Source organism: Rhodnius prolixus, unplaced genomic scaffold (assembly GCF_049639745.1).
Source record: "Rhodnius prolixus isolate KJV_2025 unplaced genomic scaffold, Rpr scaffold_3, whole genome shotgun sequence".
Taxonomy (NCBI): Eukaryota; Metazoa; Arthropoda; class Insecta; order Hemiptera; family Reduviidae; genus Rhodnius; species Rhodnius prolixus.
Window position 1 is genome coordinate 9,237,666 of NW_027411603.1, and position 27,647 is coordinate 9,265,312.

Here is a 27,647-nt window from a genome sequence, read left to right on the forward strand (position 1 = left end):
TAAAGTCTAGCCAAACCATTTTCTCCATGAAGGGCTATGAATGAAATTTTCTTGAAAAAAAAAGTTCTAGCTACGTGAGTAGAAAATTTAAAGGAGAATTAGCTTTTCCTAGTTTTTGTGGAAAATCTCAGAACAAACTTCTGTAAAATTTTCATCGCTAAGTAACTGCCAAGTCTCGTGGTGGTTCTTACAAGAAAGATAAAGCTCAAAAAAGCTTTATAATAAATCAAATACTCCGTGATTCTTTTTTTATACTCTGGAACCAGTGGACATTCACATTCATATTATAGAACTCAATCCTCAAAAATCACTGTTAAGGGCTCAATCAATACTTGCTGCTACCTTTGTGGAAACTATCAAGCTCGGTCACAGAAAACGGCGATAGAAACTTGGGCACGTAGTGGTAGTCCCTTTTTGGTTGCAAAGTCTCTATGGAGACAACGGAAAACCGAGAAGATAGTTATCCGAGAAAACCGAGGTAATGCGACTCTACTTGCAGAGATAGTTAAAATTTTTCATGGCTTTTCCTTTTGAAAATAATTGCATTAATTTTTTTGTTTTTAACATACTAAAGAGAGCTGCAACTTTAAAAAAAAAAAACCTTTAATATGTCAGTAGGCGTGTATAGTTTGGATCTTGTCTTTGATATTATTCTTCTGTAAGACGCACATTTCTTGTAACCCAGACCGGTTTCAAGCGTCCATCCTTAACCACAGATAGATTAATCGATTTAGTGTAAAGATTTCGACTTCACTTACGTTATCCCACAGTTGTTGACTCATAAAGTTGTTCAGTCAAAGATAAAAAAAATATTTTTTAGAGGATTTCGAGTTGACAGATATAAGTTGAAATCATTTCTTAATTTGATGGTAGTACAAAAGGTGTTTGTTAAGCTAATTTCTGTTTCAAACCATGATTTTGGATATTTATTGTATTGCAGCTTTTCCATGAAAGAGTGAATGTTTTTATTGTTTGATTTCCCTAATGGGAGCTTTCCGCGTTACTTTTCTTGTCGGTCGTTCATGGCAGCGTCTGTTTTTGGCGTAATTAATTGTTTAATCGATCTGAAAGCACAATTCGATAGATTGCGCTGTGTGTGTACACCTAGTTAATTTACTATTCTTAGTATTAACTTAAAAAAAGCAATACATATTAATATTAAATTTATCGTTTGCGATCCTAACACAATAAATTAATAATGGTTTTTCCGCTTAGAGTTTAGAGCACGTTTTTCCAATCTGCATAATTTTACATTGATTAGACCTTGTTAAGATTATATAAACGGATACTGGGTTCGATTACTGGATTACTAGTGTTGGTATACTTGCCGCTGATAAGCGGTAAAAGCATTTATTACTAAATTTTTATTACAGGCGATTGTATCTTAGTTAAATGCAAATTACCCTGTAACTTGTTTTTTTTTCCTGATCAATTAAAACGAATATTATTCCACTTGAATTATATTCCGTCCCTCCACAGCGAAAAACGCTACTGTTAAATATTTCCTAAATTTATGATTGGCCTATAAGTTGAGGGGTATTTCACAGGCCTTTCAGTGTGATTCAAACCCCTCAAAACATTTAATTTCTGAACTCATTTATTTATCTGACCATTTTACCAAATCGTCCAAGGATCATTCACTTTCCTAAATAACTCTATCCTGGCACTTGTGCCCCAAGATAGTACCTCACCTATTGACAGTAGAAAGTTAAATAAAGTAATGCGTATTTTTTCAGGTAGACTTTACGTCCAACTATTAGGTATCATGAACGGAGGCTACAAGCAAACATACTTTACTATAAATTCCTCATATTAACACATTAAATAAAATCCAAGGTCTAGACTAGTACCGCAATACATCTTAGCTTTGCGGGTCTAGCCTATAACTGCCTAACATACTTTACTATAAATTCCTCATATTAACACATTAAATAAAATGCAAGGCCTAGACTGGTACCGCAATAAATCTTAGCTTTGCGGGTCTAGCCTATAACCGCTCGACTACCTTATACACATTGCTGATCCCAAAACACCTACACGCAGCTTTTGTATTTACACTGACAACCAGGTCCACACTTAGTGTAATCTTTTAATTCGCCATTTCCACGCCAGATCACTTTCGTTAACTATCCATGTACTTGGACATACCACTGTATATTTGCTCAAAAAAGTACTAGAAAAATACTTTTTATTTTTTTTAGGCGGGTAAAACTTTTATAAGAATCGTGCTTATCAAATATAAACATCAATTCATTTCACAACGCAAATAGAAATTAAAACAATTTCATTATTCTTTACCATTTAAACTTTCTTCAACAATATTAAACTATTAAAAAAAGTAAATAAAGTATTTATTGGACAACCCAGCAACCAGGTTGGTCAAAATGATTTAGTTTCTGGCTAGATAAACTTGGTATAATGTTGGTCCTCCTGCAATTTACAGCCTCCATGTCTTCCCGGGTTTATTCTCCCATTTTTCTTTTAAACTAGCCTTTGATGTTATGTTTTCCCGATCATTTAATTTTTACCATAGTTTCCTCGGCGTCATATCTTTTACGCTGCTAACTTCTTACAGGAAGTTAGGCCAAACTTAAAGATATTTAGTTGATGTAATACGATAGATATTGACGATAGATATGTTATTACATTACCTACTCTGACTTTTTATTTAAAGCATTTATAAAAAAACAACTTTATTAGCAACATAATTAATATAAAAAACTTCCTTCTAGTTTTTTTTAACCTTGATTAGCGAAAAGGAGGCAATAAACAGCTTGTTATAAGAACTGACTGAACAAGTTCCTTAACCCAATTCATGATATATAATTATGTTTTCTTACATATATGTATAAATGTTGAAAGGATTTTAATTTTGTGATTTTTTTTTTTAATTGGTCATGTGACCAGTCTAATTTAAAGTTTAATAACTGTTTATAAAAATATTAAACAGAGTTGCCTTATTTTCAGCTGTTCTATTGAACGACCAGTTTTATAAATAAGAAAATTGTGTCTGAAATTGAGAAGTTGATGTGAGAAAATTGGGTTTTCTACGCCAGGATTCTCTCTCTCTCTCTCTCTTTAATGCACAATTAAGATGAGAATCAGAGTGCACTCATTATATACTGATCATTATTAGAGGAAATTTAATGTGATAAATAGAAAATTAAATTCAGCGGTCTAAACTATGAGAAATGTTGACAGAATATTAAACAAAAGAAATGTCCATGGCTGTTGAGAACTGCCGACGATAAACAGTCCTCCTCCAATGGCTTGCTTCTAGATCACTGTCAACTCTGACTGAATAATGAATCAAGCGCAGAACTTCTTCCCTAACTGTTTCTCCATTTCTCAAGAGAAACTCCTTTTTTCCATTCAAAGGAGTTCTCATTTTTCTTTCTTCTTGTAGAAGGCGTCGTCGCTTTTTAACTTGACCAGAGTTTTAAAGAGGAGGAAAACTTTTCCATTTTGGGCTATATAAAAACAAATCTTATCCAATTTTCATTAATCGATTCATACATCACTGAGAGAGAGGCCTATTTTTTGTCTAAACTTTTTCGAACTCAAGGAACATTAAAAGGGTTATTTCCTGGCGGAAACTCTAAATCGAAAACTGCACGTTTGCAATACTTCCTTTTATTAATCTAGCTAACAAAATCCAGCCCTTAAATAACATTTCTGTTATAAAATAAACGTACAATATATTATTGGTCTAGCGATCTGTATTTGTATTATTGATACTAAACATTTAATAACAGTAATTGTTTCCAAAAATTTATGAGGCTAATTTCTCTTCTCAAAAATAGTTAAAGCTAAAAATTTATTGTGAGAACATTTATTGAATGAAATAACTAACTAATTGAAATGGCTAGTAATTTGTGTGTGAAATGACTTCTTTCGCCCCTTCTCCGCCCATCTATCTTTCTCAAAACTGCAGCCTGGGTGGCGTTATGTACTTGTATATATATATATAAACATAACGTATGTATTGTACATAGTATATACACAGCCATACATACACTTAATATACATTATAATAAACGGCCCTTTTCTTAATTATTGTAACATCTGTGCGCATTTTGGAGTCTGGCACCATAATTACTTCGCAACTTTAATTAAAACTGCTCTAACTAAATAAGTGTGTTTTATTTTAATGATTATTCTTATTATTGTTGGTAATAAAAGTCTAGATTTTAATTGCTATTATTTATTTTCAGAGTGATCAGGGCTTGATTGAGGTTCCCCCTGAGTCTGATAAATTGGTCTTCACCAATTGTTGTGTACGTGTAGGTGGTCAGAATGACTTGAGAAAAATTGGTAATTCGTGTGAGTGTTCCTTGCCAATCAAAACTATTTCCCTACACCCATCGCTCTAACTAGTTCATGGACCAAACAACCTCTTTTGTTGATTTAAGGTCGCATGCAAGAAGTGACGATTACACTTTCTACTTAATGTATTCACCCTAACGTTTATTCAATTATTTATTTATTGATTAGTTAAGAGTTTGTTTACTTTCAATTGATCGTAAATTTTCAGTTAAGTGGCTAATTTAAATTCATTAGCATCTTTATGTAAATTATCTTTAGTCGTTATTAATAGTCGCCCTGGTTGAGAAGAACTGCGTCTCTTTCTAGTTTACAGTGTCAACATTTTTTGATTTAATTTTTGGGAAATTTTTTACCTGAGACAGTTTGCTTTCCGGTTCAAAACCTTTATGAATATCTTTTGGGGCTCCCAAATCTCTAATCAAGCCCTTGGAACACGAAGGCAGATTGATTTTACCTTCAAATAAATTGATGTTTTTTTTTGGGAACCCTTAATTAGAATAAAAGTCTCTTGCATGCACACGACTTTCTCAAATTGCAGTTTTCTTGCAACTATTTTTTACAAAAAAGAAGTACACCTTAAGTTAGGTACATAAACTAAACATGTACTGTTAAAAATGTATTATTAAAAGAAGCCAATTCAATTTTATAGTAATAATTATTAGTTTGAAACAAACCTTTACAATTGTAGTTTAAAATGAGAATTCAAATTCGAAAATTTCACCTAAACTAAGAGCATTCTATGTTTAATTCTCAAAGTTTCAAGAAAATGTAATTACCATTGAAAATTCATTTTAAAATTTTCCAGAGAAGTTTAGGAGAGAACAAAAGAAAAGCTGTAAATGAAATATCATCTTGGTATTCTTTTTAAAGAAATATGATATTATTTTGTACAATTCTCTGCTTTTATCTTAACAAAGAACTTGGATATATTAAAATTTGTAACATTTCTATTAACTTCCTCTTTGCATATAAAGAAAAAAAGTATAAATAAGAGCCGGATAGAAAGAAAAGGGAAAGAGGTAATTGGGCAGACGTTGGGCTGATCCGTTGGTAGAAAGAAACAGCGGGTGGAAAAGAGAAGAGAAAACCGTCGCAAGTTCAGCCGGGTGTAAATAATAGGGTACTTCCAAATTTTCTCTTAAACTGTGTGGTGGTTACAGACAGCAGGGAAACTAATTAAAATAGATAGAAAACTCTCCTACAATACTTTTCTTCCACTTCAAGTAACTTTCAGCTGATTTTCCATTTCAAATAGAGAATAAAAAGTCCCAAATTCGAAACATAATGTTTGAAAAGTTAGCAGAACCATTAGCTTAATCTGCGTACAAAAAAGAACTGTTGTAGTAATGGGGTTAATTTTGGCTTTTAGTGAAGTAGAAGGGATTTGGGGCTACTGGCACACCACTAAATATCTTTTTCCCTCGGTATCTCCGTGTGTGTGTGTTTGTTAGCTCATCTTGTATCACAAAATGACTGAAATTCGATATTAAGTTTAAATCAGGTTCTTACCCACAAGATCTTGTTGGTTCATCCAACCACAAGCGATGATTTTTGTCAACAGATTTTGCTCTCTCACTTGACGATTTCCTTAACTCAAAAAAATATTACTTCCTTAAACTTTTTTTTAAATTAAGTATCCAAATGAAAGGCGTTCAGTTTCTTTGAGTAAAGAGGTTTAAAATTTCCCTTATTTATAGAGAGAAGCTGTCAAATATATCGTAGACAGGATATTTTATTGGACATCAGACACAAATGTAAATTGTCAGATAAATGTGGGCAGAAAGAATAGGTGTTCCTTCGTCTGCCAGAATTTCACCTTGAACTTAACCTAACTCATCCTTACCTGGTGCATGTGATTAAGTGTATTTTCTTCAGTGTTAGTAGTCGACTATGTGTATCATCTATTTTGATGTGCATCTTTTGGAATAGATTTTGGATGTTAGGAGTTAGAGTCATTTTGATTTTTTTTCTTAAATACCGTTTTGGTTATTAAATAAGTTCAATTTATTCTATTATTAAAAGTATGATAGATATTGGCTGATCTGATTTGGAGATGTGAAATGTGTGAGTAGTATGATTCATGTTGGAAATATAGTCAAATATAGGATTTACATCTCAGACACAAATAACTTTAATCAAATATATAACCGCTTAATCAAAATTCCTACAGAAGGGCAGCAGCACCAATCACCATTACATTCACCTGAGTCTAATTACAACCGAGGGATAATCTTCTCATAGATCATAATCCTGTCACGTAGCGTATCGTATTATCTCAACCACTGATGAGGGCACATATTCTTCTTGCCTTAAATGTCTGTTATATTGAGAAAGGCAAGTTTTTAAAGATCGACTTTTTCTCTTAACAAAAATTTCTCGCGATTTACTTATTAAAATCTTGATATTTACTACATACAAACTTGTAGTAAGTAATAATGGGGGAAAGGGTATTAAATTGATTTAATATCTTATTAATAATATTTATTAATTGAGAAATAATTACAGGAAAATACAGATTTATGTGTTTTATTTTACTCTCCTATAAGTAAACTTGTGACTGCATGTCTCTAACCAAGGAATCATAATTTGGTGTAAATCCAAAGATAATAGGAATCTTCAGCATTCTAATCGTCTCCTGTCGGCTGTGATCGACCAGCAATTACTTCCCGAACGACTTGTACCAAATAAACCCTATTTAATAAGTAGAATTCTTTGTAAACAGTCTGTTTTCGGGAATAATTAGCTTCCTGTAATACAACTTTTATGTTCGTCAATAGGCAAGGGAAAAAACCCTTCCTTCGCTGGCCAAAGTTACTCTGTGGGCCCACAACTTTCCTCACCCTGTAAAAAGCAAACAACAGCAACTCCAGCAGCTCGGATACACACCCAGATTCAGCCTGGATACGAGGGTCGTTTGAAAAGTCCGTGCAAAGTCAGAGAGATAGCACCACTGGCGCGTATCGAGGTTATGTTTAGTTAGTAGCATCTCTTGGAAGAACACACACCAAGTTTCAGCCAGATCGGTCTATTTCTTTGTGTTTGGCATTCGTTTGAATCGAGGAAATCGAGTGATTTTCAAAAAATGGACGAAAAAGAATTTCGTGTGTTGATTAAACACTACTTTATGAAAGGCAAAACGCCTCAGGAGACTAAAGAGAAGCTTGATAAACATTATGGTGACTCTGCACCTTCGATTAGAACAGTTTATAAGTGGTTTCAAAATTTTCGGAGTGGCCATATGGGCACAAGTGACGCTGAACGTTCTGGACGCCCTGTTGAGGTTACTACTCCAGAAATCATTGATAAAATCCATGATATGGTGATGGATGACAGAAGAGTGAAGGTGCGTGAGATTGCTATTGCTGTGGGCATCTCGAATGAACGGGTACATAATATTTTGCATCAACATTTGGACATGACAAAGCTATCCGCAAGATGGGTGCCGCGATTGCTCACGCTTGACCAAAAACGAAATCGTGTGAAGTGTTGCAAGGACGGTTTGCAGCTGTTCCAGAAGAATCCGCAGGACTTTAAGCGTCGTTTCGTCACTGTGGATGAAACATGGATACATCACTACACTCCTGAGACCAAAGAACAATCTAAACAATGGGTTACCAAGGGGGAATCTGCGCCAAAAAAGGCGAAGACCGTTCCTTCGGCCGGAAAGATTATGGCGACTGTCTTTTGGGATTCGCAAGGAATAATCCTCATCGACTATCTGGAAAAGGGTAAAACTATTACAGGTGCATATTATTCATCGTTATTGGACCGTTTGAAAACCGAGCTGCAAGTAAAACGCCCACGATTGGCCCACAAAAAAGTCCTTTTCCATCACGACAACGCACCAGCTCACACCTCAGCAGTTGTGGTCGCAAAATTAATGGAAATAGGGTTCCAACTCGTTTCACATCCCCCCTATTCTCCAGACTTGGCTCCCTCGGACTACTATTTGTTCCCCAATATGAAGAAATGGCTGGCGGGAAAAAGATTTTATTCAAACGAGGAGGTGATTGCAGAAACGAATGGCTATTTTTCAGACTTGGACAAATCCTATTATTCGGAAGGGATCAACAAACTAGAGCAGCGTTGGACGAAGTGTATAAGCCTAAAAGGAGACTATGTTGAAAAATAAAAAAGGTTTACCCCCAAAAATTAAGTAGTTTTAATTTTTGCACGGACTTTTCAAACGACCCTCGTATTCTCAGTAGTGTAAATAAATAAGGTAATCATCTTAAAGGGAAAATAAAATATCCCTTTGTATGAAGTGTTCTGTTGGCTATCTTTATGTTAATGGAATCTAAAGTTTATTTTAAAATTTGACTGTTTTATAATGTTAGTAAGAACTAATTACAAATATTTTAGTTGTTAGAAGAAAGTTTCTGGCCTTAGAATCTTGAGTGTAAGATAAAGTCGTATGAGTGTTCACTTGATAGTTTTAATCTTAGAAATAAAAACTATTCCTGAACAAACTATTAATGAAGAAAGATGTTGAATAGTTTCCTGAATCATCTCCATACTATGTTGACCAACCCACTAATAAAGATTAAACGAACTGTGGAACTACTGTAGTTAGTTTTCACATTTAATTATTTTATTGACATCAATTGAAACTACTAAATATCACTGAGTTTCTCTAAAGAAATAACTATTCGTTATTTTTGTAACTAAAAAACTAAACTACTATAATTTTTACCAAACTTTCTAAACTATTAAATAGTTTTTGAGAATATATTTCTAAAATAGATAATAATTGATAGTTTGAGTGAGAACTAATCTAGTTGGAATTATCGAAAAAGTTATTTATTTTGAAGAAATGGAACGTTTCTTTTTATTATTCAAGTCTAGACTACGAATCGCCAAAGCGGTCATCAGTTTAGTGGCTAAGATGGTCAGACTCTAATACACTCGTTCCATTCTGAGCAAGTTGTGAGCAAAATTAGGTGGTCAAACTGGGCAGTAGAGCTGCTAGGAGGAAACTTTCATGGGTCCGGAAATTATTCTAAGGCGTGCCTTTGTGAAATAGCTTTCCTTCAATAAGATTTGGGTTCACAGAGATTTGGAGGCCTGGAGTTATTCTAGTTCTTTTTCCGCTGACCAAAGAGCAGCACTAAGTCTTAATGGGTCTGCTGAATTGGGCGGTAGTTAAAGGCTTCGAAGATTTGAAACCGATCGTTTATGATGAACCTAACGCATGCATAGGGCTTCATTATTGCGCTTATGCTCTAGATATGCTAACCGCCTTGGCATTGTCGGACTCTGAGATAGTGTGAACGGCTTTGATTGGTTCAGATTAATAATTTCTAAATAGGATTTAGATTTTTAACGATCCTTTTGCGGAAATAGTTAATATTCTTTAATTTTTTTGGAATATCGTACAAATCTAAATAAATACAATAATTGTCCCTTTCTAGGGTAATTATAATAACTGGGCCTAGAGCCGGATTCTGTTCCTCAAGGCACCACAGCCAATAGGACTTGCCATGCCATCCAGCCTGACTAATAAGTAAATCTTTCTCTTCTTACGAGCTCCTTGACTTACTGCACTAGTCTTTGTACCAATACTGACTCCTCTGGTCTCAAGAGAGGCAACCCGCAACCATTCCCATGGGGACAAACAGGTTATAAGAATTCGTTTCCTTCTCACCCTCCTAAGGTAAAGCCTACAAAGAGGTTCCGGGTTCAATAAACCCCACCCTGTATTTATTGATCATACTAGTAAAAAGAGTTTTTCTTGTAAGCCATTCATCAGACTGATTCTGGTTCCAGCCATATTTTAGAGATTCCTTACTTCTTGTTTTACAAATATCAAATTTGGGCAAAAATGTTTTTATCATGGTTAAATCCTGAAACATCCTTCCAGGATTAGTTAAGGCTCTCTCTGCTAATCCATTGATCTCTCATTGCTTAGAAGCCGTTAGCGTAGTTCCTTAGGTAATATCAAGTATTTTAAAGTAATATATAACAGTAATGAAGTTAATTCTAGCTTATTCTTTTAATCTGTAATCTACTCAATTTTCACATTATTTTATATACTTTTATAAAATTAGAACTTAAAATTTTAAGCAAAAAAATAGAACCTGAGCAAATAATTTCTTCAAGAAATTAAGAGATATTGCGTTGTTTGAAACTTCAAAAATGTACAAACGTTTAATGTAAGGCTTGCCTAAGTAAGGTCATATATTAGGAACATCAGTGAGGGCTAAAGTTAGGCATATAGACAGGATTAAGCCTGTTTTTTAATTCTTGTGAATTTACTTTTTTTTATAATTATTTCTGTTGGTTTTTTACGTAATGGTAATGCGGATTTGTCGTGATAGATGCCAAAAGTTGGGCACAGTTTCCAGCCAGGTCATATTAAGTCAGGTCACAGTAGATTTGGCTTTGTGCCACTTCCTCAACATGTATAAATTTCTCTACTTACAGTATCTTTATTAATTACTCTTTTACAGACACGTTTACGTTTTTTTACAAAAAAAGAAAAAAATAATAGTAGTAATAATTACATGTAATTAAGCACTTTTAGTTTCAGTCTTGTCATTGTGGTTGGTAAACCCTCAGTGGATGGTGGACAAAGAGCTGGATAACCCAACGAGGAATGCTAACCATTCATTATATTTAAAGTTCTCCAGGCCTTTTCCAACTCTACCCGTGCTAACAACAAGAGGTCGCCCTTATCTAATTTCATTCTGCCAGCTAGCTGTTATTCTGTCGGCTCTCTCTTGATGGCCCTTTCACTTGATGTTACACTGTTGATGTGGTTTTCTTTTTTTCTGATGAGGGAAAGTGGAAAACATGATATTCTGCCTTTTTAGATTCTATAATGGTCTTCATTTATTTTTCCTTCTAATTAAAATATAAGTTTTCTTTCTCATTTTCCAGCCCTATACCGTTAAAGGGTTAAAAAGAGTTGCTGAAATTCCCAGTTTAAAAAAATTTCATCCAAATTATGTGTTAAACTTCGTATACCTACAAACGTTAACTTTTACGAGTACTTCAACCATTTTTGTAGTAAATTCGTTTTTGAGTTGGTTAGAAGTGCGGTAGGCTTTCTTTTCGAATGTCTTTTCAGAATAATTTACAGATTTGTTGAAATGATTAAAATATTCTTAAATTTTAAGTTCTAACCTTGAAAAAAAATAGGGATAAGACAAAAAGTCCTATGAGTTTTCACGACAAAATTTCTTTTATTTTCAGTTGTTTGAAGTAATTTTTCCAAAGGAAAATAGCGTGTCTGAATTTTGAGAAAGTGTAAGTGTGGATAAGCCTTTTATACTTTTACTTAGTTTAAAGAAAAACTTGACCGATTTTTCACGGGTCATGGTTTCCACTTCAAAGGGTCCAGAGGAGCTTAGCCGAAACATCTGAAAGGTGGCCAGTCTGAAGATTTTTTACAATGGAAAATTGCAATTTAAAATTTATTATAAATTGACTAGTTTTGGTTAATTTCACTTAAAATTTTAATCGACAGTTATTTAGTGGTTTTTAATCCATTTTTTAAAATGTCTGATGTGAACGCACGAAACTTATTTCTTAACTTTGTAGAATTTATGAATTTTTATTAGCTTTTAGTGGCAGTAAAATATTCATCATTAAGGATTCAATTTAACGAGGAATCAGTCCACAGTACAAAAAACAACTACATCTTTTTGCCGACGTTACGGCAAATCTATTGCCTTCTACAGGTTCTCTGCAACTCAACCAACCCGCACAGCTACCCCCTGAAGAAGGCAATAGGTTTGCCGAAACGTTAGCAAAAAAGACGAAGTTGTTTTTTGGTTCTGGACCGATTCCTCGCTAAATTGAATCCTCAGTTTTGTTGAATAGGTTAAATATTTCCCTATTTTCTGTGAGAATTCTATATTATAGAAAACTGGTAATGTTCTTTTCTTTTTACCATGAGTTAGACGAAGTAGAAGTAAGTTTTTTCAAGATTAATTCCTTTAAGCCATATCGCTAGTAAGAATTGGAAAAGTTCTGCGTGTCAAGAAATCTTTTTTAGGCGCTCCTTGTACTTCTTGGTAAGTTGGTGATTTATTGACTTTAGTCTTTGTTGGACTGCCACAGCTGGTTCACAGAGTAACAGAAGGGCACTGCTATACCTACTATATATTAAGTAATCTCTTTTCTATCTTTTTCTCGCATATAAATCTTTCACTATCCGCCCTTTACTTAAAGGATCTCCTTGGCCTTTGGTCATTGTCCAGTCTTACGCAAATCTCTCTAATCTTGTCTTATACTGATTACTCACCCACAAACTGTTAGGTTATCTTATCCCAATTTTCTTATTCTTTGAATGCGTTCTGAAAAGCAATGTGAGATTTTTTCCTTAAACTTTTCTGTGCGGCATAAATTAATTATATATCAAAGTAAAGTAGATGTCTTCTTTTTCGGGCGGGCACCTTCGAGAACCTTTTATATTGCGTGGAAAACACTTGAAAGCTCACTATTCAAAATTTCGATAATTTACGATAATGAAACTAAAGCGTTGCTTTTCAACAGGTTAGACAGAAATTATAAATTGTTCTTTCAAGTTCAATTATTGATAATAATTGTGTTTTAATTTTTGTTTCAGATTGGACTGATTTGTAGAGATAATCAATGCGACCAATTATTTAAGGTTAGTAATACATAAGATTACTAATTTGGTTCAAGTTAGTTCTTAAATGTCCCACTAATGATATACCTAATCCTCGCCCGGGTGACAATGTCCACGCTGGCATTCTCATCACACTGTCTTGTATTAATTTCGCAGCATTTTCTGAACCTATAAAGCTGCCTTGAAGTCAGGAAAAATTACGTCTCTGGAAGGATAATCAAATCTGACTGTAATTTTCTCAGTAGTATAAATATATTGCTATTGGCATTGACTGAAAAACTGTTGACAGTTTTCTTAGGGCTTTCCTAGAGATTTCGTGCCTAGAATTAGGTCTATCCGTACTTCTTCTGCCTTGAAGCTTTCTTGAAGCTCATACTCAGTTTGGAAGGTAGTTCCTTACATTAATTTTTCCGGAAATAGATGAGTCTGTATCTCAGATTTATTTAAAGCATGAAATGTGCTAAACGTTCGCATATCATTTAATTCTAATTAATCCGTAATAATTAATCTTTTTAGAATTTCCTTTAAATATTTATGAATAAGAAGTTGAGGCAGTTAGTCTTGTGGATGTCAGGATTACTGACTGTGTCTGAGACAGTAGTCTGCGGTGTCGGCTGGCTACATGGTGTGCTTACCCAACCGTTTATTCTTAACATTGCCCCGCTCTCTCCGCCCGGTCTATATACCAATTTGCATTGTCTGTCTGCTTCCTAGACATGCAAGATCTCTGGTCTTAGACCTACTTCCCACTTATCTCAGTTCAAAACTAACCTCACTTAATAAAACCTGCTTAAACTTGCTCATTTCCGCTTAATTGTATTTCTAAACTTACTTATACCTAGTTTGTTATTATTATGAATCCCCAAATTGAACAAAATGTCCCCGGATCACACACACAAAAATATATACATCCGCTTGTATAAATGTTTACAGAGCTTAAAAGTGGAATTAGATATTACCACGGCCAGAATTTCAGCCTTTCAGCCACACGATTTCCTTCAGTTTCGAAATTGTGTCTAAACACCTTTCTCCTAAGTACCGTATCATCGATATTCTTAAGATAACACTTGAAAAGGAAGAATAATTCTATTCTCATGCTGTTCTGAAAAATAGACTTGTGTAGAGCAAAAGAGAGAAGCCATTAATAGCTGATAAACACCATCTGGTAACCAATGGACGTCTTTTCGCAACGCACTAACACTATGGTACCACAAAGTAAGAAGTTGGGATGGTTCTAAGGAAGGTTTGCCGTCTCTTACTCTGGTAACCACCCAGGCACTGTAGAGGAACCCCAAAGGGGAACTTCAGATGCAGTTCCAGTTGTTCAAGGCTGTTTTCTTGGAGTGGTTACTCTCTGTTTTATCTAAACATACGTTTCTTCCCAATAGTTGATGCTCCTCCAATAAGTGGTAACTACCCAGGCTTTTTGAAAGAAGTTTAAGCCCTCCCAAGCCCACTAATCAGGCAAGACTGCTTACTTCTCTGGATAGCCTAGCACTTCGGAGGCTTGGTTTTAAACTCTTCATTTCGGTATCATCCATCTTCCATCATAGTTGTATGGCAGATTATGCTTATTTAGAGTTTGGCTATCGGTTTGCTAAACCCAAATAGTATTTTCCACACATCAACTACCTCCACATGTTCTATGTGATTGTTTGTGAGATTTAAAGGTTTTCTATTTAGTATAGTTTGTGCTGTCAGGCTGGGATATCTGCTGGTACAAAGATTCCTGGAGAAATTGCTAATCTAATCCCCCAACAAAACATTTTACACGCTTTTACTTTAGCCAAGTTGTTAAATGTTGTTATTGTTGAACAGAGTAGTAAAGCTGTCTAGTTTCTTTAATCTAACAACAGTCTGTTGACATAGCAACGACCGTGGGTGGATTTTTTAGTGATGCCCGAATTAGCATATTATATGTACTAAAAATAGATGTTGAATTAATTTCTCCATGAACTATCAAAGTTGAGCTGGTCTAAGAAGAAAATATAAATAATCTAATGTTGTCTATCACTAGGGTAACAGATTCTCTAAACAGCTGACCTCCCTTCTGAGACATTATTTCTAACTATTGTTTACTTCAAGTAAATTGAAAATCTCTTTTCAAACATTTGTGCCAAGTTCTCTGCTAGCTTTAAGTTGTAGAGAGTTTTGAAAACTCCACAAAGACAGGAATAGCCTTTCTCTTGTTTCTAGAAATTGTCCGCCAATAGATGAAACTCTTGCAGTCTAATATAAAAATGGAACTTTTCGCTAGTAAAATTTTTTTGGTCAGGTCTAATGGATTCTTTCATCTTCTGGAGTCAAATTCAGCTGGTCATCACTGCAGGAGAACTCTAACGCGCTAAGTATTTGTGGCCGGTTAACATTCTAAAGCAGAGGTTTGGAAATTGGCCTCGCGGCAGTGACCAATCCAGAATACGATATTTTAGTTTTTCTACTGTGAAGAAGGAGAGAGAGTGTGTTTGTGACAAAGAGAGAGATTGGCAGAACCAATCATAATTCCACATTCCTTGCGTTTTGTCTTATGTCCTGCACCAAAGTTTCGAAGTTCCATCTTCAGCGAAGTACAGAAGTAATGACAGTAACTCCTTTTCTCTTCCGAAAGAATAACTGCCAACGATTTCAATAACATTTGGACTAGTTCGTTCTACTACTTGAACCAACTTTATTTTGCTATTTAATATAGTCAATATTAATTGAATAATTTTAATATTGAATTTAAATGGTTTCTGCCCGTTTTGTAGTAAATTGAGTGAATCTAATCCAAGTAAATACCATAATTTATCCTTTCTTAGTATTATTGAGGCTTTCAAGTTATCTTAGGTCAATGTATAAACATTCATTCAGCTCCATATAAGTAAGCAGGTCTTTCTCTTTCTAAGAATACAGTTCTGTTATTCTGATGTCCACTTACAGTTGTCAAGCGGGTACAAAACCAAGATAGAATAAGGAAAAAAAACAGAGAGACACTTTGACACAAAAGGAAAGTGGTCAATCTAGATTGAGGATGTCATCGCTACATAAAATAAGAAAAAAAAGTATCCTATCTCCATTATAACGGATTGGTTTCCACATCCTCCAAGAAGTAGGTAGGGAAAAAGTGCGTAAAGAAGAAACGAATAAAAAGTTATCTACACAAAACTGATACTTCTTTCTCTGATTATGAATGTAGATTCGAAACTGATTACAGTGTTCCAGAATAAGCATATTGTAATAGATTTCTGAAAAGTCTGTCTGCTTTAAAAGTAAATAAGATTCAGTATGTGTAGTGCGAGACAGAAACATTTAGTTGCCTAAATCTCTGATGATGAAATGAAATCCTTGAAACCGTTCAGGGATGCAATAAATATGCATTCAATGACGGATAAAGTCAAAGCTAAACTGATGGCTGTAACTCAGCTATCTCTGGATCGAACAGATTTTTGTTTTCACCCGTCATTTATTTAAATTGTTACTAGTTTAGCTAAAATTAACTTTAAACTAGTAGTAGTAACAAGAGCGATTCATTTAACTTCCAGGGGTAATTTATAGTGTGAAAGCTATCAAATTCCAGGAATTAGTGATTCACAACAACCAAATTTGACCTCATATGCATTAAAAAAAATTGAGTTATTTAGATGGATAGGAGCGTGTCATTGCAATGGTAAATATGCAACAGAATTTAACAGGAATCCGTCGAGAGAAATGACACTTCTCGTGAAGAAATTACTCATATCCTTAATGTCATCTAGTTTTACAGCTTCAGTACCCTTCTCGGGTCTAAACGGCGTCTTTTTTTTTTAGCATTATCTTCAATTGTAATATTTTTTTTCTCGGTTTGCTAAATGAAAATTAATGACTTCAAAAAGTACTAAATATGGCTCCTTTGGAAGTATGAGTGTGGACGTAGAATATAGTTGTGGAAATGTATGTGAGTTAGATTAGAACATGAAGGGTCTGTCCCCCAGGCATTGCAACGAAAAGAGGCTTATTGTGCTGGTCTTATTTAGGTCTAGTAGAAGAAAACTCTCCTTTTTCCAGGGATTTTCCCATTCTGGTTTTCTCCTCTAGTCTTATAGTGATAGGGGACCGTACATAATGCTAAAATGGCGGAGTGGAAACAGGCCTACACGCTTTCCAACACCAGAAGTGTCCTTCATGGAATTCTCCTGAAAAAAAAAATGTTTTCTAAAATTCATTTTTTGGATTCATTGAACTTAAAAACAAAAATAATGTCCAATAAAGAAAGAAAGTCTTTCCTGAACTCAATACGCCCCCTTGTCTAGTAACAGAAATTAGAAATAGACTTGGTATGAAGTAGACAAACCTTTTACTGCTGATAGTGATTTTGATGACCACGCTAAGGCTATTACTACAAGGCATCCAAGAGCACAATAGCAAACTGATAAAGTCGCAGTTGATATTGGACGGCCATTGTCGTGCTTGCCAAGCCTACAATTAAGTCCTGGCATTGTCATCTGAGGGCCATTTGTCAATAATAGCTCTCTTGTAGAGATATAAACTTGGTACGTAGTTCACCTTCCAAGATAGTCCAGACTTATCTTCGTTCCAGTAGTTGAATGATAAGCCTAGACTAAATTAAATGTTTGCTTGATTGAACATTGAGAGTTATATACGATATATGTTTATATATTTGCTCAAGAATCCCACGTTAGATAGTTGATCTGTAAATAGTGGTTTTGACCGTTGCTCTTACATAGTATTTTCTATTTAAAACGATTTTCTAACTTTTGGTAATTTCCAATATTCATAAGTTGATCTAAATAAGAGCTCTGAGAGATCCTTCTTTATATATTTTCCTTCATTTTATTTTTTAAAAATTTATTTAAGTATTGACATATTTTCTGTACTAAAATAAATATATATTGTTTTCAGGACAAATGCGTAATGTACAGGAGCACGTCATAAAATATATAAATAGAAGAAATGCGACTCCAAAATTGTTTTGAAATTAAATTTTCCACACTTTTTAATGGAATGACATCGAGTTAAAATTTAGTTAATTATACGAACAAAAAAATGAAGTTTACGGCGGCTTTAATTGTAAATAAAACGAAGGTACTGCACACATTGTTATAAGGTAGGCAGTGACTTCAGTTATTTATTTATTTATTTTTCTATTGTCGTTCCCATGAACAACACTATTAACTATAATTTTTTGACCTAATTTACAGATCACGCCTCAATAGGAATTGTAAAATAAGCAATATTTAAATTTATTTATAAAGAAAAACAAAAAAAAATAGTAAAAATGGTAGACTGTGAAGGAATGTCGCTGGGTTCTTCCTGTGCCAAATTACCGCATTCTCATTCAGCGGAAATCTCCAAAACGCCACCACCTGGCGGGCCTAAAAATGCTGGCAAAATGCTAGCTATTAGAGTGCACATGTTAGACGATAATGTTACTCTCTTTCAAGTTCAGGTATTTATATAATAATTCATTTTGCTTTCTTCTTCTAGGTTCTAACTTCTATAAATATTTTATTCCTTTTTTTTTTTTGTGATTTTATTTTTATAGGCTAAAGCTTTAGGACGTGTATTATTTGAACAAGTATGCAAACAGCTCAACTTATTGGAAGCAGACTACTTTGGTCTAGAATATCAAGATCATAATGGCACCAGGGTAAAGAATATAGTTCAAATATTTTAAATAATAATTTTAACACTTTTAACTGTTCACTCTTCCTTCGTTATCCATCTGTGTAAGTGTCTAGCTTAATGAAGTCGCCTATTCATGTATTATAACGTCAGCTGTAAGGTACCGTGGTTTCATTGTCTCTTAAAGTTTTAGTTAAACTTCCGGCAGAAGCAAAAAAAAGAAATTTGTATTCATCTCTTTTTGAAATGGTCCTGGCTTCAGTCATACATAAAAAGGGCAGACCTAATTTCAACATTATGCAAGCTTTTTTTTCTTTTGTACTTCAAGAAAAGAGTCAGCTTAGTTAATATTTTTAAAGATCAAAAAGTAGCTTTAATTTGCATTTAAAATGCCTCTTTTGACCTCAGTATTATCATCGTCTTAAGTTTACTTGCATTCCATAAATCTCGTTTTTGGGTTTCTAGTGCGTATATATTTAGCCTTAACTTTAATTACTTTGAAGCCCTTATGCTATCCAAAGCGGGGAGGAACTCTCGCTGAAGCTAATAGCTGACCTAGCAATAGATTCCACATCGTCGTTAAACTCGTCTCTTGTGTTGGATTATTAAACTAATGCCCTTATCGGAAGCACTTAGTATTAAAAATGGATTTCTGGAGGTATTAATGCACCTCGAGTGCAAAGGAAAACATTTTTATCTCTAGTGAAACTAGTAAACGATGTACAGTTCAAGAAAAAGGAAGATTAGTGAACGTTGTCTAGGAAAAAGTGGCTCTGGAAAAGAGAAAGGTTATTATTATGATGACTCGAAGTTATCCAGAATGGTGTTATAAAATGCCTAAAGTAGGCTTCGTGATCTCAGACTGACTGTATGAAAGAAAAGGAAATAGTGGGAAAAAGAAGATTTGGCACTTTTAAAACATCGTTTTAAAAAAAATTGTCAAGCTTAAAATTAAATAAAAAATATTATTTATGATTTGTGATACAACTTATCTTTGCAGCCTGTTCTTGTTTTTCTACTGTAAGAACTAATTTCCATGATTGGTATAGTTCTGTTTATGGTATCGTGCATTAAAAGGTAAATCCTTCATGCATTGCCTTTACAAAATAGGTAATAGTAATCTACTTATAGAGGACAACTTCCAAGTTTTGGGTTTTATTCCTTACCATCGGCAGATTTTCTCGTTAGATGCATTAAATAAATCTGTATAAAATCGTTAAACATGCTGCACCAGAGCTCTCTCCAATATCAATAGGCTTCTAATTTGGTGTAGTGGACCTTGTGAGAAGTACATGGATTACGGCATCAGCATCTGGTTGCTTTATAGTTCAATAAATATATACACTTGATAGAATTCAAAATAAACTCTACAAGCATTTAAAATTTAGACGAGGACTTTCTTATACTGATCTCAGTACTGAGGAATTTAGACGTTCCTGCCAACTTCCCACATTGTTTTCTCGACAGGAATAAGATGATGTGATTTTAAGTCCATAACATGGTTGACTTTCCCGAACTTTCAAATTGGTTACTGTTATTGAAGATATCTCTTCCATTCCTGTATAGAGAGTTTTACGCAAACATTTCCCAACTTTTTTATAGTATTTTGTGTTTTTATTCTCATTCTTCTATCTTGCAAAAATAATGCTCATCATATTTCATGTTTTGTTATTAACAATAATTATTTTAAGCTAGTTTTATGTTAATCATTGGTTAAAATCAACTTAAAAATGGGTAACACTTTTTTCAAGAGTACTGCATTATAAGTGAATAAAAATATTATTTCATTTTTCAACCAATCTTCCTATAAGTATTAATAAATAGTAATATTGGCTTCTCTGTATGACCTGAAAAAAAGTATGATCATAGAATAATCTCAGCAAACTTAATGAAATATATGTAACAAATAAATGTATTTATAAAATAAATATTTTCTTTGCTTTTACAGTTTTGGTTGGATCTAGAGAAATCATTATCTAGACAAGTTGGCCTGTCTTTAGTTGAACCACTTCTACATTTCTGTGTGAAATTCTATACACCAGATCCAGCACAATTAGAAGAGGAATACACTAGGTACCTGTTTTGTTTGCAAATTAAACGTGATCTAGCACAAGGTCACATGCAATGCAATGATAATACGTCCGCATTAATGGCGTCTTATATTGTACAAGGTGAGCTATTATCAATTACTTTGAAGATTATTTTTGGAGCCCCTATGGCCAGTCGACGAATAAAAGTTTTCAGCACATTTTAAATCTCATTTTTAACTAGTAGTTTGAGTTTAATAACGTTCTCAGTTTCTGTAAAGATTAAAATCTTGTTGGACAGTAAAAGTAAAAAGGTCTTCCCATACTCGGCTGCGCAATCTACATTCTCGTAGCTATCGATCTAATAAGGCGAAAAATATTTTATTTTATGTTTTCCTATTAAGGAGCACTAGCCTCACATTTTAACTGTAGCAACTTAGACGACGTGGTCTAAGATTTTGAATCATCATTTTGAATGTGAGGGAGATCGCATTTTCAATTCAATGAATATTTATACCTTATTAGGTCCATAACAACAGGATATCTTAACAAAACCTACTGAAATGTGCGCTGAGAGGAGTGGGAACGTCTTCAAACTCTTTGCTGTAGATTTCTCAAAGACTGTGAACCTAAGTGGTTACGAATTGAAAGAAAGACCAGAATTGGACATATTTTTGACTCCCTCAATACGTCATAATGATGAATACTAATCTTATTCTCCAAATTTCAATAACACAAATTTTTTTTTCTTTATTTTTTTACATGAACAGCTGAATGCGGAGATTTCGTTGCTGAAGATTACCCAGATGCGTCGTATCTCTCCACCTACAAATTTGTACAACATCAAGATCGAGAGTTAGAGAAAAAAATCATGGAAAATCACAAAAAACATGCGTATGAAGTTTTCCTTTTTTATCTATATGTACGAGGTGTGTTCAAAAAGTAACGGGAATTTTTAAATTTCGCGGGTTTGGAGAGTCTGATTGTAAATTTTTTTTTTTATTATGTTGGTACACATGCTCCTGAAGTACGATAAAATTTTCAGTAATATTCATTGTTTACTTCTTAAGTGGCAGCCGTTAAGGTTAGACGTGTTTTTCGAGCTTGGCGATTTTTGTTTGTTAAAAAAAATGGATCAAAGAATTTGTATTAAATTTTGCGTAAAAAATGAAATAAAGTGTGTGAAATGTTAATAAAGGCATATGGTGAGTCTGCTATGAGTAAAACAAGGATTTACGAGTGGTATAAGCGTTTCCAAGATGGCCGCGAAAACGTTGAAGATGACGAACGACCTGGACGTCCAAGCACATCAACAACCGATGAAAACGTGAAAAAAGTGAAAGAAATGGTTATGAACGATCGCCGAATCACAATCAGAGAAGTCGCTGATGATGTTGCCATATCAATTGGCTCATGCCATGAAATTTTTTCGGATGTTTTGGGTATGAAACGTGTGGCAGCAAAATTTGTTCCAAAATTGTTGAATTTCGAACTAAAACAGCGGAGAATGGAAGTTGCTCAAGAGTCACTCAATGAAGTCGACAACGATGCGGATCTACTGAAACGTGTTATAACAGGTGACGAAACATGGGTTTACGGATATGATGTCGAAACTAAGGCTCAATCGTCCCAGTGGAGGCATTCTGGATCGCCAAGACCGAATAAGGCTCGACAAGTGCGGTCGAATGTGAAGGTTATGCTCACTGTGTTCTTCGATTTTAATGGCATAGTGCATCATGAATTCTTGCCACAAGGTCAAACAATCAATAAGGAGTACTACCTACAAGTTCAACGCCGTTTGCGTGAAGCAATCCGAAAAAAACGCCCGGATTTGTGGCAAAACAATTCATGGATTTTGCACCACGATAATGCACCTGCTCACACTTCATTGCTTGTTCGTGAATTTTTGGCCAAAAACAAAACTTTAACGATGCCCCAGCCTCCATATTCGCCAGACATGGCTCCATGTGACTTTTTTCTATTTCCAAACATAAAGAGAACATTAAAAGGCCGTCGTTTTACAAGCATAGATGACATTAAAAGCGAATCGCTGAAAGAGCTGAAAGCTATCACAAAGATTGAGTTTCAGAAGTGTTTCGAGGATTGGAAAAAGCGCTGGCACAAGTGTATTGTATGCGAAGGGGACTACTTTGAAGGCGACAATATTAATGTAGATGAATAAATAAATATTTTTTTCAAAAAACGAAAATTCCCGTTACTTTTTGAACACACCTCGTATAATTAATTCACTAAGAAGAATATTTATGTAAGTGCGGCATTTTAATTGGGTACGCAATGCAGCAAAATCTCGAAGAGTCCTTTTTTAATAGTTCGATGAATAGTTGTGATATGATATAACAGGTGGCAAATTCTTTATCAAATCCGCTTACACTATTTTGAGCATTACACATAAAGACTTTCATTCTGATAAGATTCTGATTTAAGAGCAATGTAACACTTATTTCCTTCTTGCATTAATTTCTTCTGCGGTAAAAAAGTGCTTTATTGCGGAAACGTTTTGTAATGCCAGCCTTCATTCTCTTCATTGCTACGAAGAACTGTTTTGGCAGATTCCTGGCTAATACTGAAAATTACAACACCTAACTCAAAGCTCATAAAACATGTTAAATGTGGGTTTTATTTCTTATTTCCTTTTTATTACTGAAACATTAGAAATTTTAGTATTTTTTAACCTAGGGCCTTAAACTAGTTTTCTTCAGATATTTTAAATTTATTTATTAATAAAGTAAAGAAGAAAATGTTGTATTTTTCTATTATCATTGGATAACTGTTAATTTTTCATTAGCGGACAATCACCAGCTGAAGCTGATCTCAATCTACTGGAAACTGCCAGAAGATGTGAACTTTATGGAATGAAAATGCATCCAGTTAAAGTAAATAAACTATTAAGATTTTGCTTTAAACTATTATTTTTCTTTCATAATTTCTAAACAATGTTTACTATATTTTTATTGAAAAGGATCACGAAGGCGTTCCATTGAATCTTGCTGTTGCCCATATGGGTATAGTTGTATTTCAAAATTACACCAAAATTTATACATTTTCCTGGGCTAAAGTGAGAAAAATATCGTTTAAAAGAAAAAGATTTCTCATTAAGTTGCATCCTGATGGTTATGTAAGTTTTGGTTTTTAAATTATTTTTTCTTTACTTACAGAATCATTTATTTATAGATTTCTTATTAAGTTTATTTATTAATATAATATATACATCTTTTATGTTTTTATGACCATATTTAGGGTTATTATAAGGACACTGTGGAATTCTTTTTCGAAAGTCGAAATGAATGCAAAAATCTTTGGAAGAAATGCGTGGAAAACCATGGTTTCTTCAGGTGCAATTCTGTAAAAAGGGTGCCTAGGCAAAGAACTAGAGTACTTAGTCGTGGAAGTTCATTCAGGTAAAATTATGTTATATATTTATTTAATTATTTTTTGTATGTTAAGTAATTCGCTTAAGAAAACCTCATTATATTGTTTGGGCTCTACATTTTTATAGAGAGTTTGTAATTTAGAATTTCATTCTTTTGTACGTTTGTACGTACAGGAATAAATCCGAATTTAAAGTTATTTTTGTATAATGCAAATGGTTCCTTACAATGTTGAAGAAAAATTGTACTGTTATAAAAGCTGTTCTTTATGGTAGGCTTGGTGGTTATTAAAATGATTGCATTCTCATCTTGGATTTCATATCCTTACTATTCTGGAAATAGTTCCTCGTAGGAAGAAACTATTAAATACTGACCATATACTAGTATATTGTGCATCCAAAAAACATAGCCTGCATTTTTTAAGAATGCGAGGTGTGAAGCGAACGAGACACTTCCAGATTAGGCTCCAAATTGATTGTTGGTGCCAAAAGTTAAAAATCATTAGTAAACGTAATACACGCATTCTTCATGTAGGTAGAACATCCTTCTGGCCACATTTCCTGTGCAGATGTTATATAAAAAGGAAATGCCCTCAAACATTGATCTAATTATTTTAGTTTAGCTTTTGTCTCCACAAGAAGCTAGCTAGTGTGGTGGATCTTATTAGGGTAGATCTTATCTAGTCTAATAGTAGAAGGAAGAGCCTTCTAAAAAATCTCAGAGGTGCCTCACCTCCCCTTTGGAACTTACTTTTTGAGCAATTTTCACCACTGGGTGAGTGACAACAAACCCTTCGTCTTGGATTTAGTAGAGACTATAGACTGTTGGTAAGGAATTAATAAAAAGAGTTTAATAATTATCGTAGGCAAAGTTTTTGGGTATACTAATAAATTTGGAATTTCCCTTTTGTTTCTAACGTTTGCGTAAAGAATCGACTGGGACGTGAAAATTAACCCTTTCCAGACAGAATTATTATACAGAAAAAATGCAAAAAAATTGCAAAAAAAAAAATGTAAAAAAAATGCGACTTGTGCTGCCTCAAAAGACATGAAAGAAAACTAAAATGATGCCAATTGTATCATTTGGTCAATATTTAACGTGAAATAATACATTTTAAACTAGTGATGCCATGAGGCATCATCGAGCTGGAAAGGGTTAAAGAAAGAAGGATGTTGGCAAGGATAAAATGAAAAATGTTATGCAGAATTTAAGTCAGCGTTATTAGCTGTTTATTTATGTAGAACTGAGTTCGTCAGTGGCTCAAAGATTTCCTTCTGTACCGACTGGATTATGTAGAGAGTGCTACAGTTTGATAGTTCTATTTTCCACAACTTTACTCATTGTATTTACCTTGTTTCTTTTCAAAACCATTTCTAAATAAAAATTAACTAAGTAATCAAAATACCATGGAGAAAGGTGATTTTCTTCTTCCTAACTAAGTCTAATATTTTAGTGCTAAGCACACTCCTAATGACATAAATAAATCCTTAAATTCAAGGATTAGACTAGAGGATTAAGTACGAAGAAATTAGATAGGTTCGACATTGATTAGGATTAGTTAGAACTCCAGTAATTTTTATTGAAATCATATTTTGTGCAGGGATTTTGCCATTTAATAAGATAATTAAAAAAATTATTCAAATTGTCATTGATTTTTATTAAACAAATAAAAAATTATTTTGTAAATTAATTTACTTTGCTAGGATTTCAATCAGTAAATATTCAGATAATTATTTCAGAAAATATTTTTAAAGATAAATATATAACCTATTTCTTATTTTAATATAAAAGAAATCATAAGATTCAATGGTAAAAACAATGTGTAATTAATAACAACTGATTTCTGGCATAACCTGCACGCTTAACCTACTGATAACTGATGCTGATCAGCTCTTCAATTGATGATAGTACATTAGTCGTGTTTGATGTTAATATTTTGTAAAGTGATACGGAATTAGTAAAATTTAAATTATTTCGAAAAAAGAGTTAATTTTTCAATTTCAGGTACAGTGGGAAAACTCAGAAACAAATGGTTGAATTCGTTAGGGAAAATTATGTGAAGCGGCAAAATTTCCAAAGGTAAGAAATCCTTTTCATTTTATTGTAAAAGTTATAAGAATATGATAATAATTACATGATGATTAATTTTTATTTGTTTAATTAATTTTTTTTTCGGTTTATTTAAGCTTGAGTTGTTTTTCTTTCTTTTTTTTCTTGTTATTCTTGTTCTTATTCTCTTTCTCATTCTTTATTAATTGTTCTTTGTTTTTAATTTCATCTATTTCCATATTTATATATCTTTCGTGACAGAGCTCTACTTAATAATTAGCTTTGTTATTTTGCTGTATTCTTTTTTTAAACGTATTCTATTGATCATGTATTTTTTATTGGTGTTTTATCATTACTACTATTCCTATTAGTATTTGTGGATAATTCTTAGATCTGTGTCTGTGGGATCCCCTTTGCAACATTTTTTATGTAGTTTATTGTAGCTATTTTTATATTACATATAATACCCTTACATATGTATATTTGAATGTTTTGGCCTTTTTTATTTGTTTATGTCTGCAACAAAGATGTTTTCTTTCATTTTATTTAGCAAAGGTATTATTTGTAGAAATCTTTCAGTATTCAAAAGGAGTAATCATCGCCCTTCATTACTTGTTCATAGATTTTTTTTTAATAGAATATATATTTTCATCAGTTTTGTATTAGAACGTTTGTATATGTCGGTTATTTATATATTTATTCAATTTGTATAATAAGCTTGTTGGTTAGTTTTCTAAGATATAAGTAATTTTTTTAGTTTTTTTAGGTCAGGGTGTCAGACTAGTTTTATTCGCGAATAATTCATTGATTTGAATAACAAACCTCTATAGCTATAAATGTGTTAATTGCTCTTTATTGTTCATTCCTCATCTCTTCTTATACTTGTCGATTTGTGTATATACATAATATATGTATTTTTAAGTAATTTCACAAATTTTAGTTGAATTTTGGAAACAGTTGTATTATAAAAACCCATTTTAAGAATAACTTGTATTAATCGTTCACAAATGTTTATTGGACTATTAGAGCCTTCGGTATCATTTTATAGTTGTTGCATCCGCGTTCCAGCTTGTCTGAGATGTTTTTGATATAAGAACCCCATATGACAATTAACGTTGCTGAAAATGAAATTACATGTTGGAGACACGTTTTCTGTCAAATCGTATCGTGTGGGACCACAACAATATATTTTTATTTATTCGTAACGGAGTTAGTTCCTTAATAAATAAGTTTCCCTTAATAGATGATCTAGATTTCGTTATTGCGTACAAGGTTATAGTTTGACATCCTTCCTATAGGCGTCAATTGTAGTTAATTAATATGCTAATATGCTTTTTAAATTGTAACTTTAATTAAAAAAAAAGCTTTTATTATATTTAGGCAAATTAATTTATATGTAAAAAATAAACATAAAAAGCTATCAAATTGTAAATATTTTTATACTTTCTTTTTTGTTTAATGTGGTTATTCAAAAATTCTATTATTACAATTTTCTTTTGAATATTGTTCTTAATGATAAGTTGATCAAGTAATCAGGGAAATTATAAAGAAAGCCAATTTTTATCATTACATCATATTGAACTTCTAAGAATAAGAATTTTAAAAAATAGGATTTTTTAAAAACTTCTAAATTTTTTTTGTTACTTATTGAAATAATTT

At 33.2% G+C, this 27,647-nt stretch overlaps 1 protein-coding gene across 4 annotated transcripts in view; it reads left to right on the forward strand.

Moving 5' to 3' along the window:
* The window catches only part of Cdep (Chondrocyte-derived ezrin-like domain containing protein), a 144,044-nt gene that overhangs the window by 84,106 nt on the left and 32,291 nt on the right, over positions 1 to 27,647 (forward strand). For all 4 annotated transcript variants that reach the window (XM_074125812.1, XM_074125814.1, XM_074125813.1 and 1 more), the window contains 10 exons: positions 12,899 to 12,943; positions 17,801 to 18,005; positions 18,100 to 18,347; positions 18,444 to 18,548; positions 20,472 to 20,694; positions 21,321 to 21,444; positions 23,357 to 23,444; positions 23,531 to 23,686; positions 23,809 to 23,969; positions 25,944 to 26,018. In XM_074125812.1, the coding sequence (XP_073981913.1) occupies positions 18,177 to 18,347; positions 18,444 to 18,548; positions 20,472 to 20,694; positions 21,321 to 21,444; positions 23,357 to 23,444; positions 23,531 to 23,686; positions 23,809 to 23,969; positions 25,944 to 26,018 (1,103 nt within the window). In that variant the 5' untranslated portion in view covers positions 12,899 to 12,943; positions 17,801 to 18,005; positions 18,100 to 18,176. The remainder of the gene's footprint in view (positions 1 to 12,898; positions 12,944 to 17,800; positions 18,006 to 18,099; positions 18,348 to 18,443; positions 18,549 to 20,471; positions 20,695 to 21,320; positions 21,445 to 23,356; positions 23,445 to 23,530; positions 23,687 to 23,808; positions 23,970 to 25,943; positions 26,019 to 27,647) is intronic.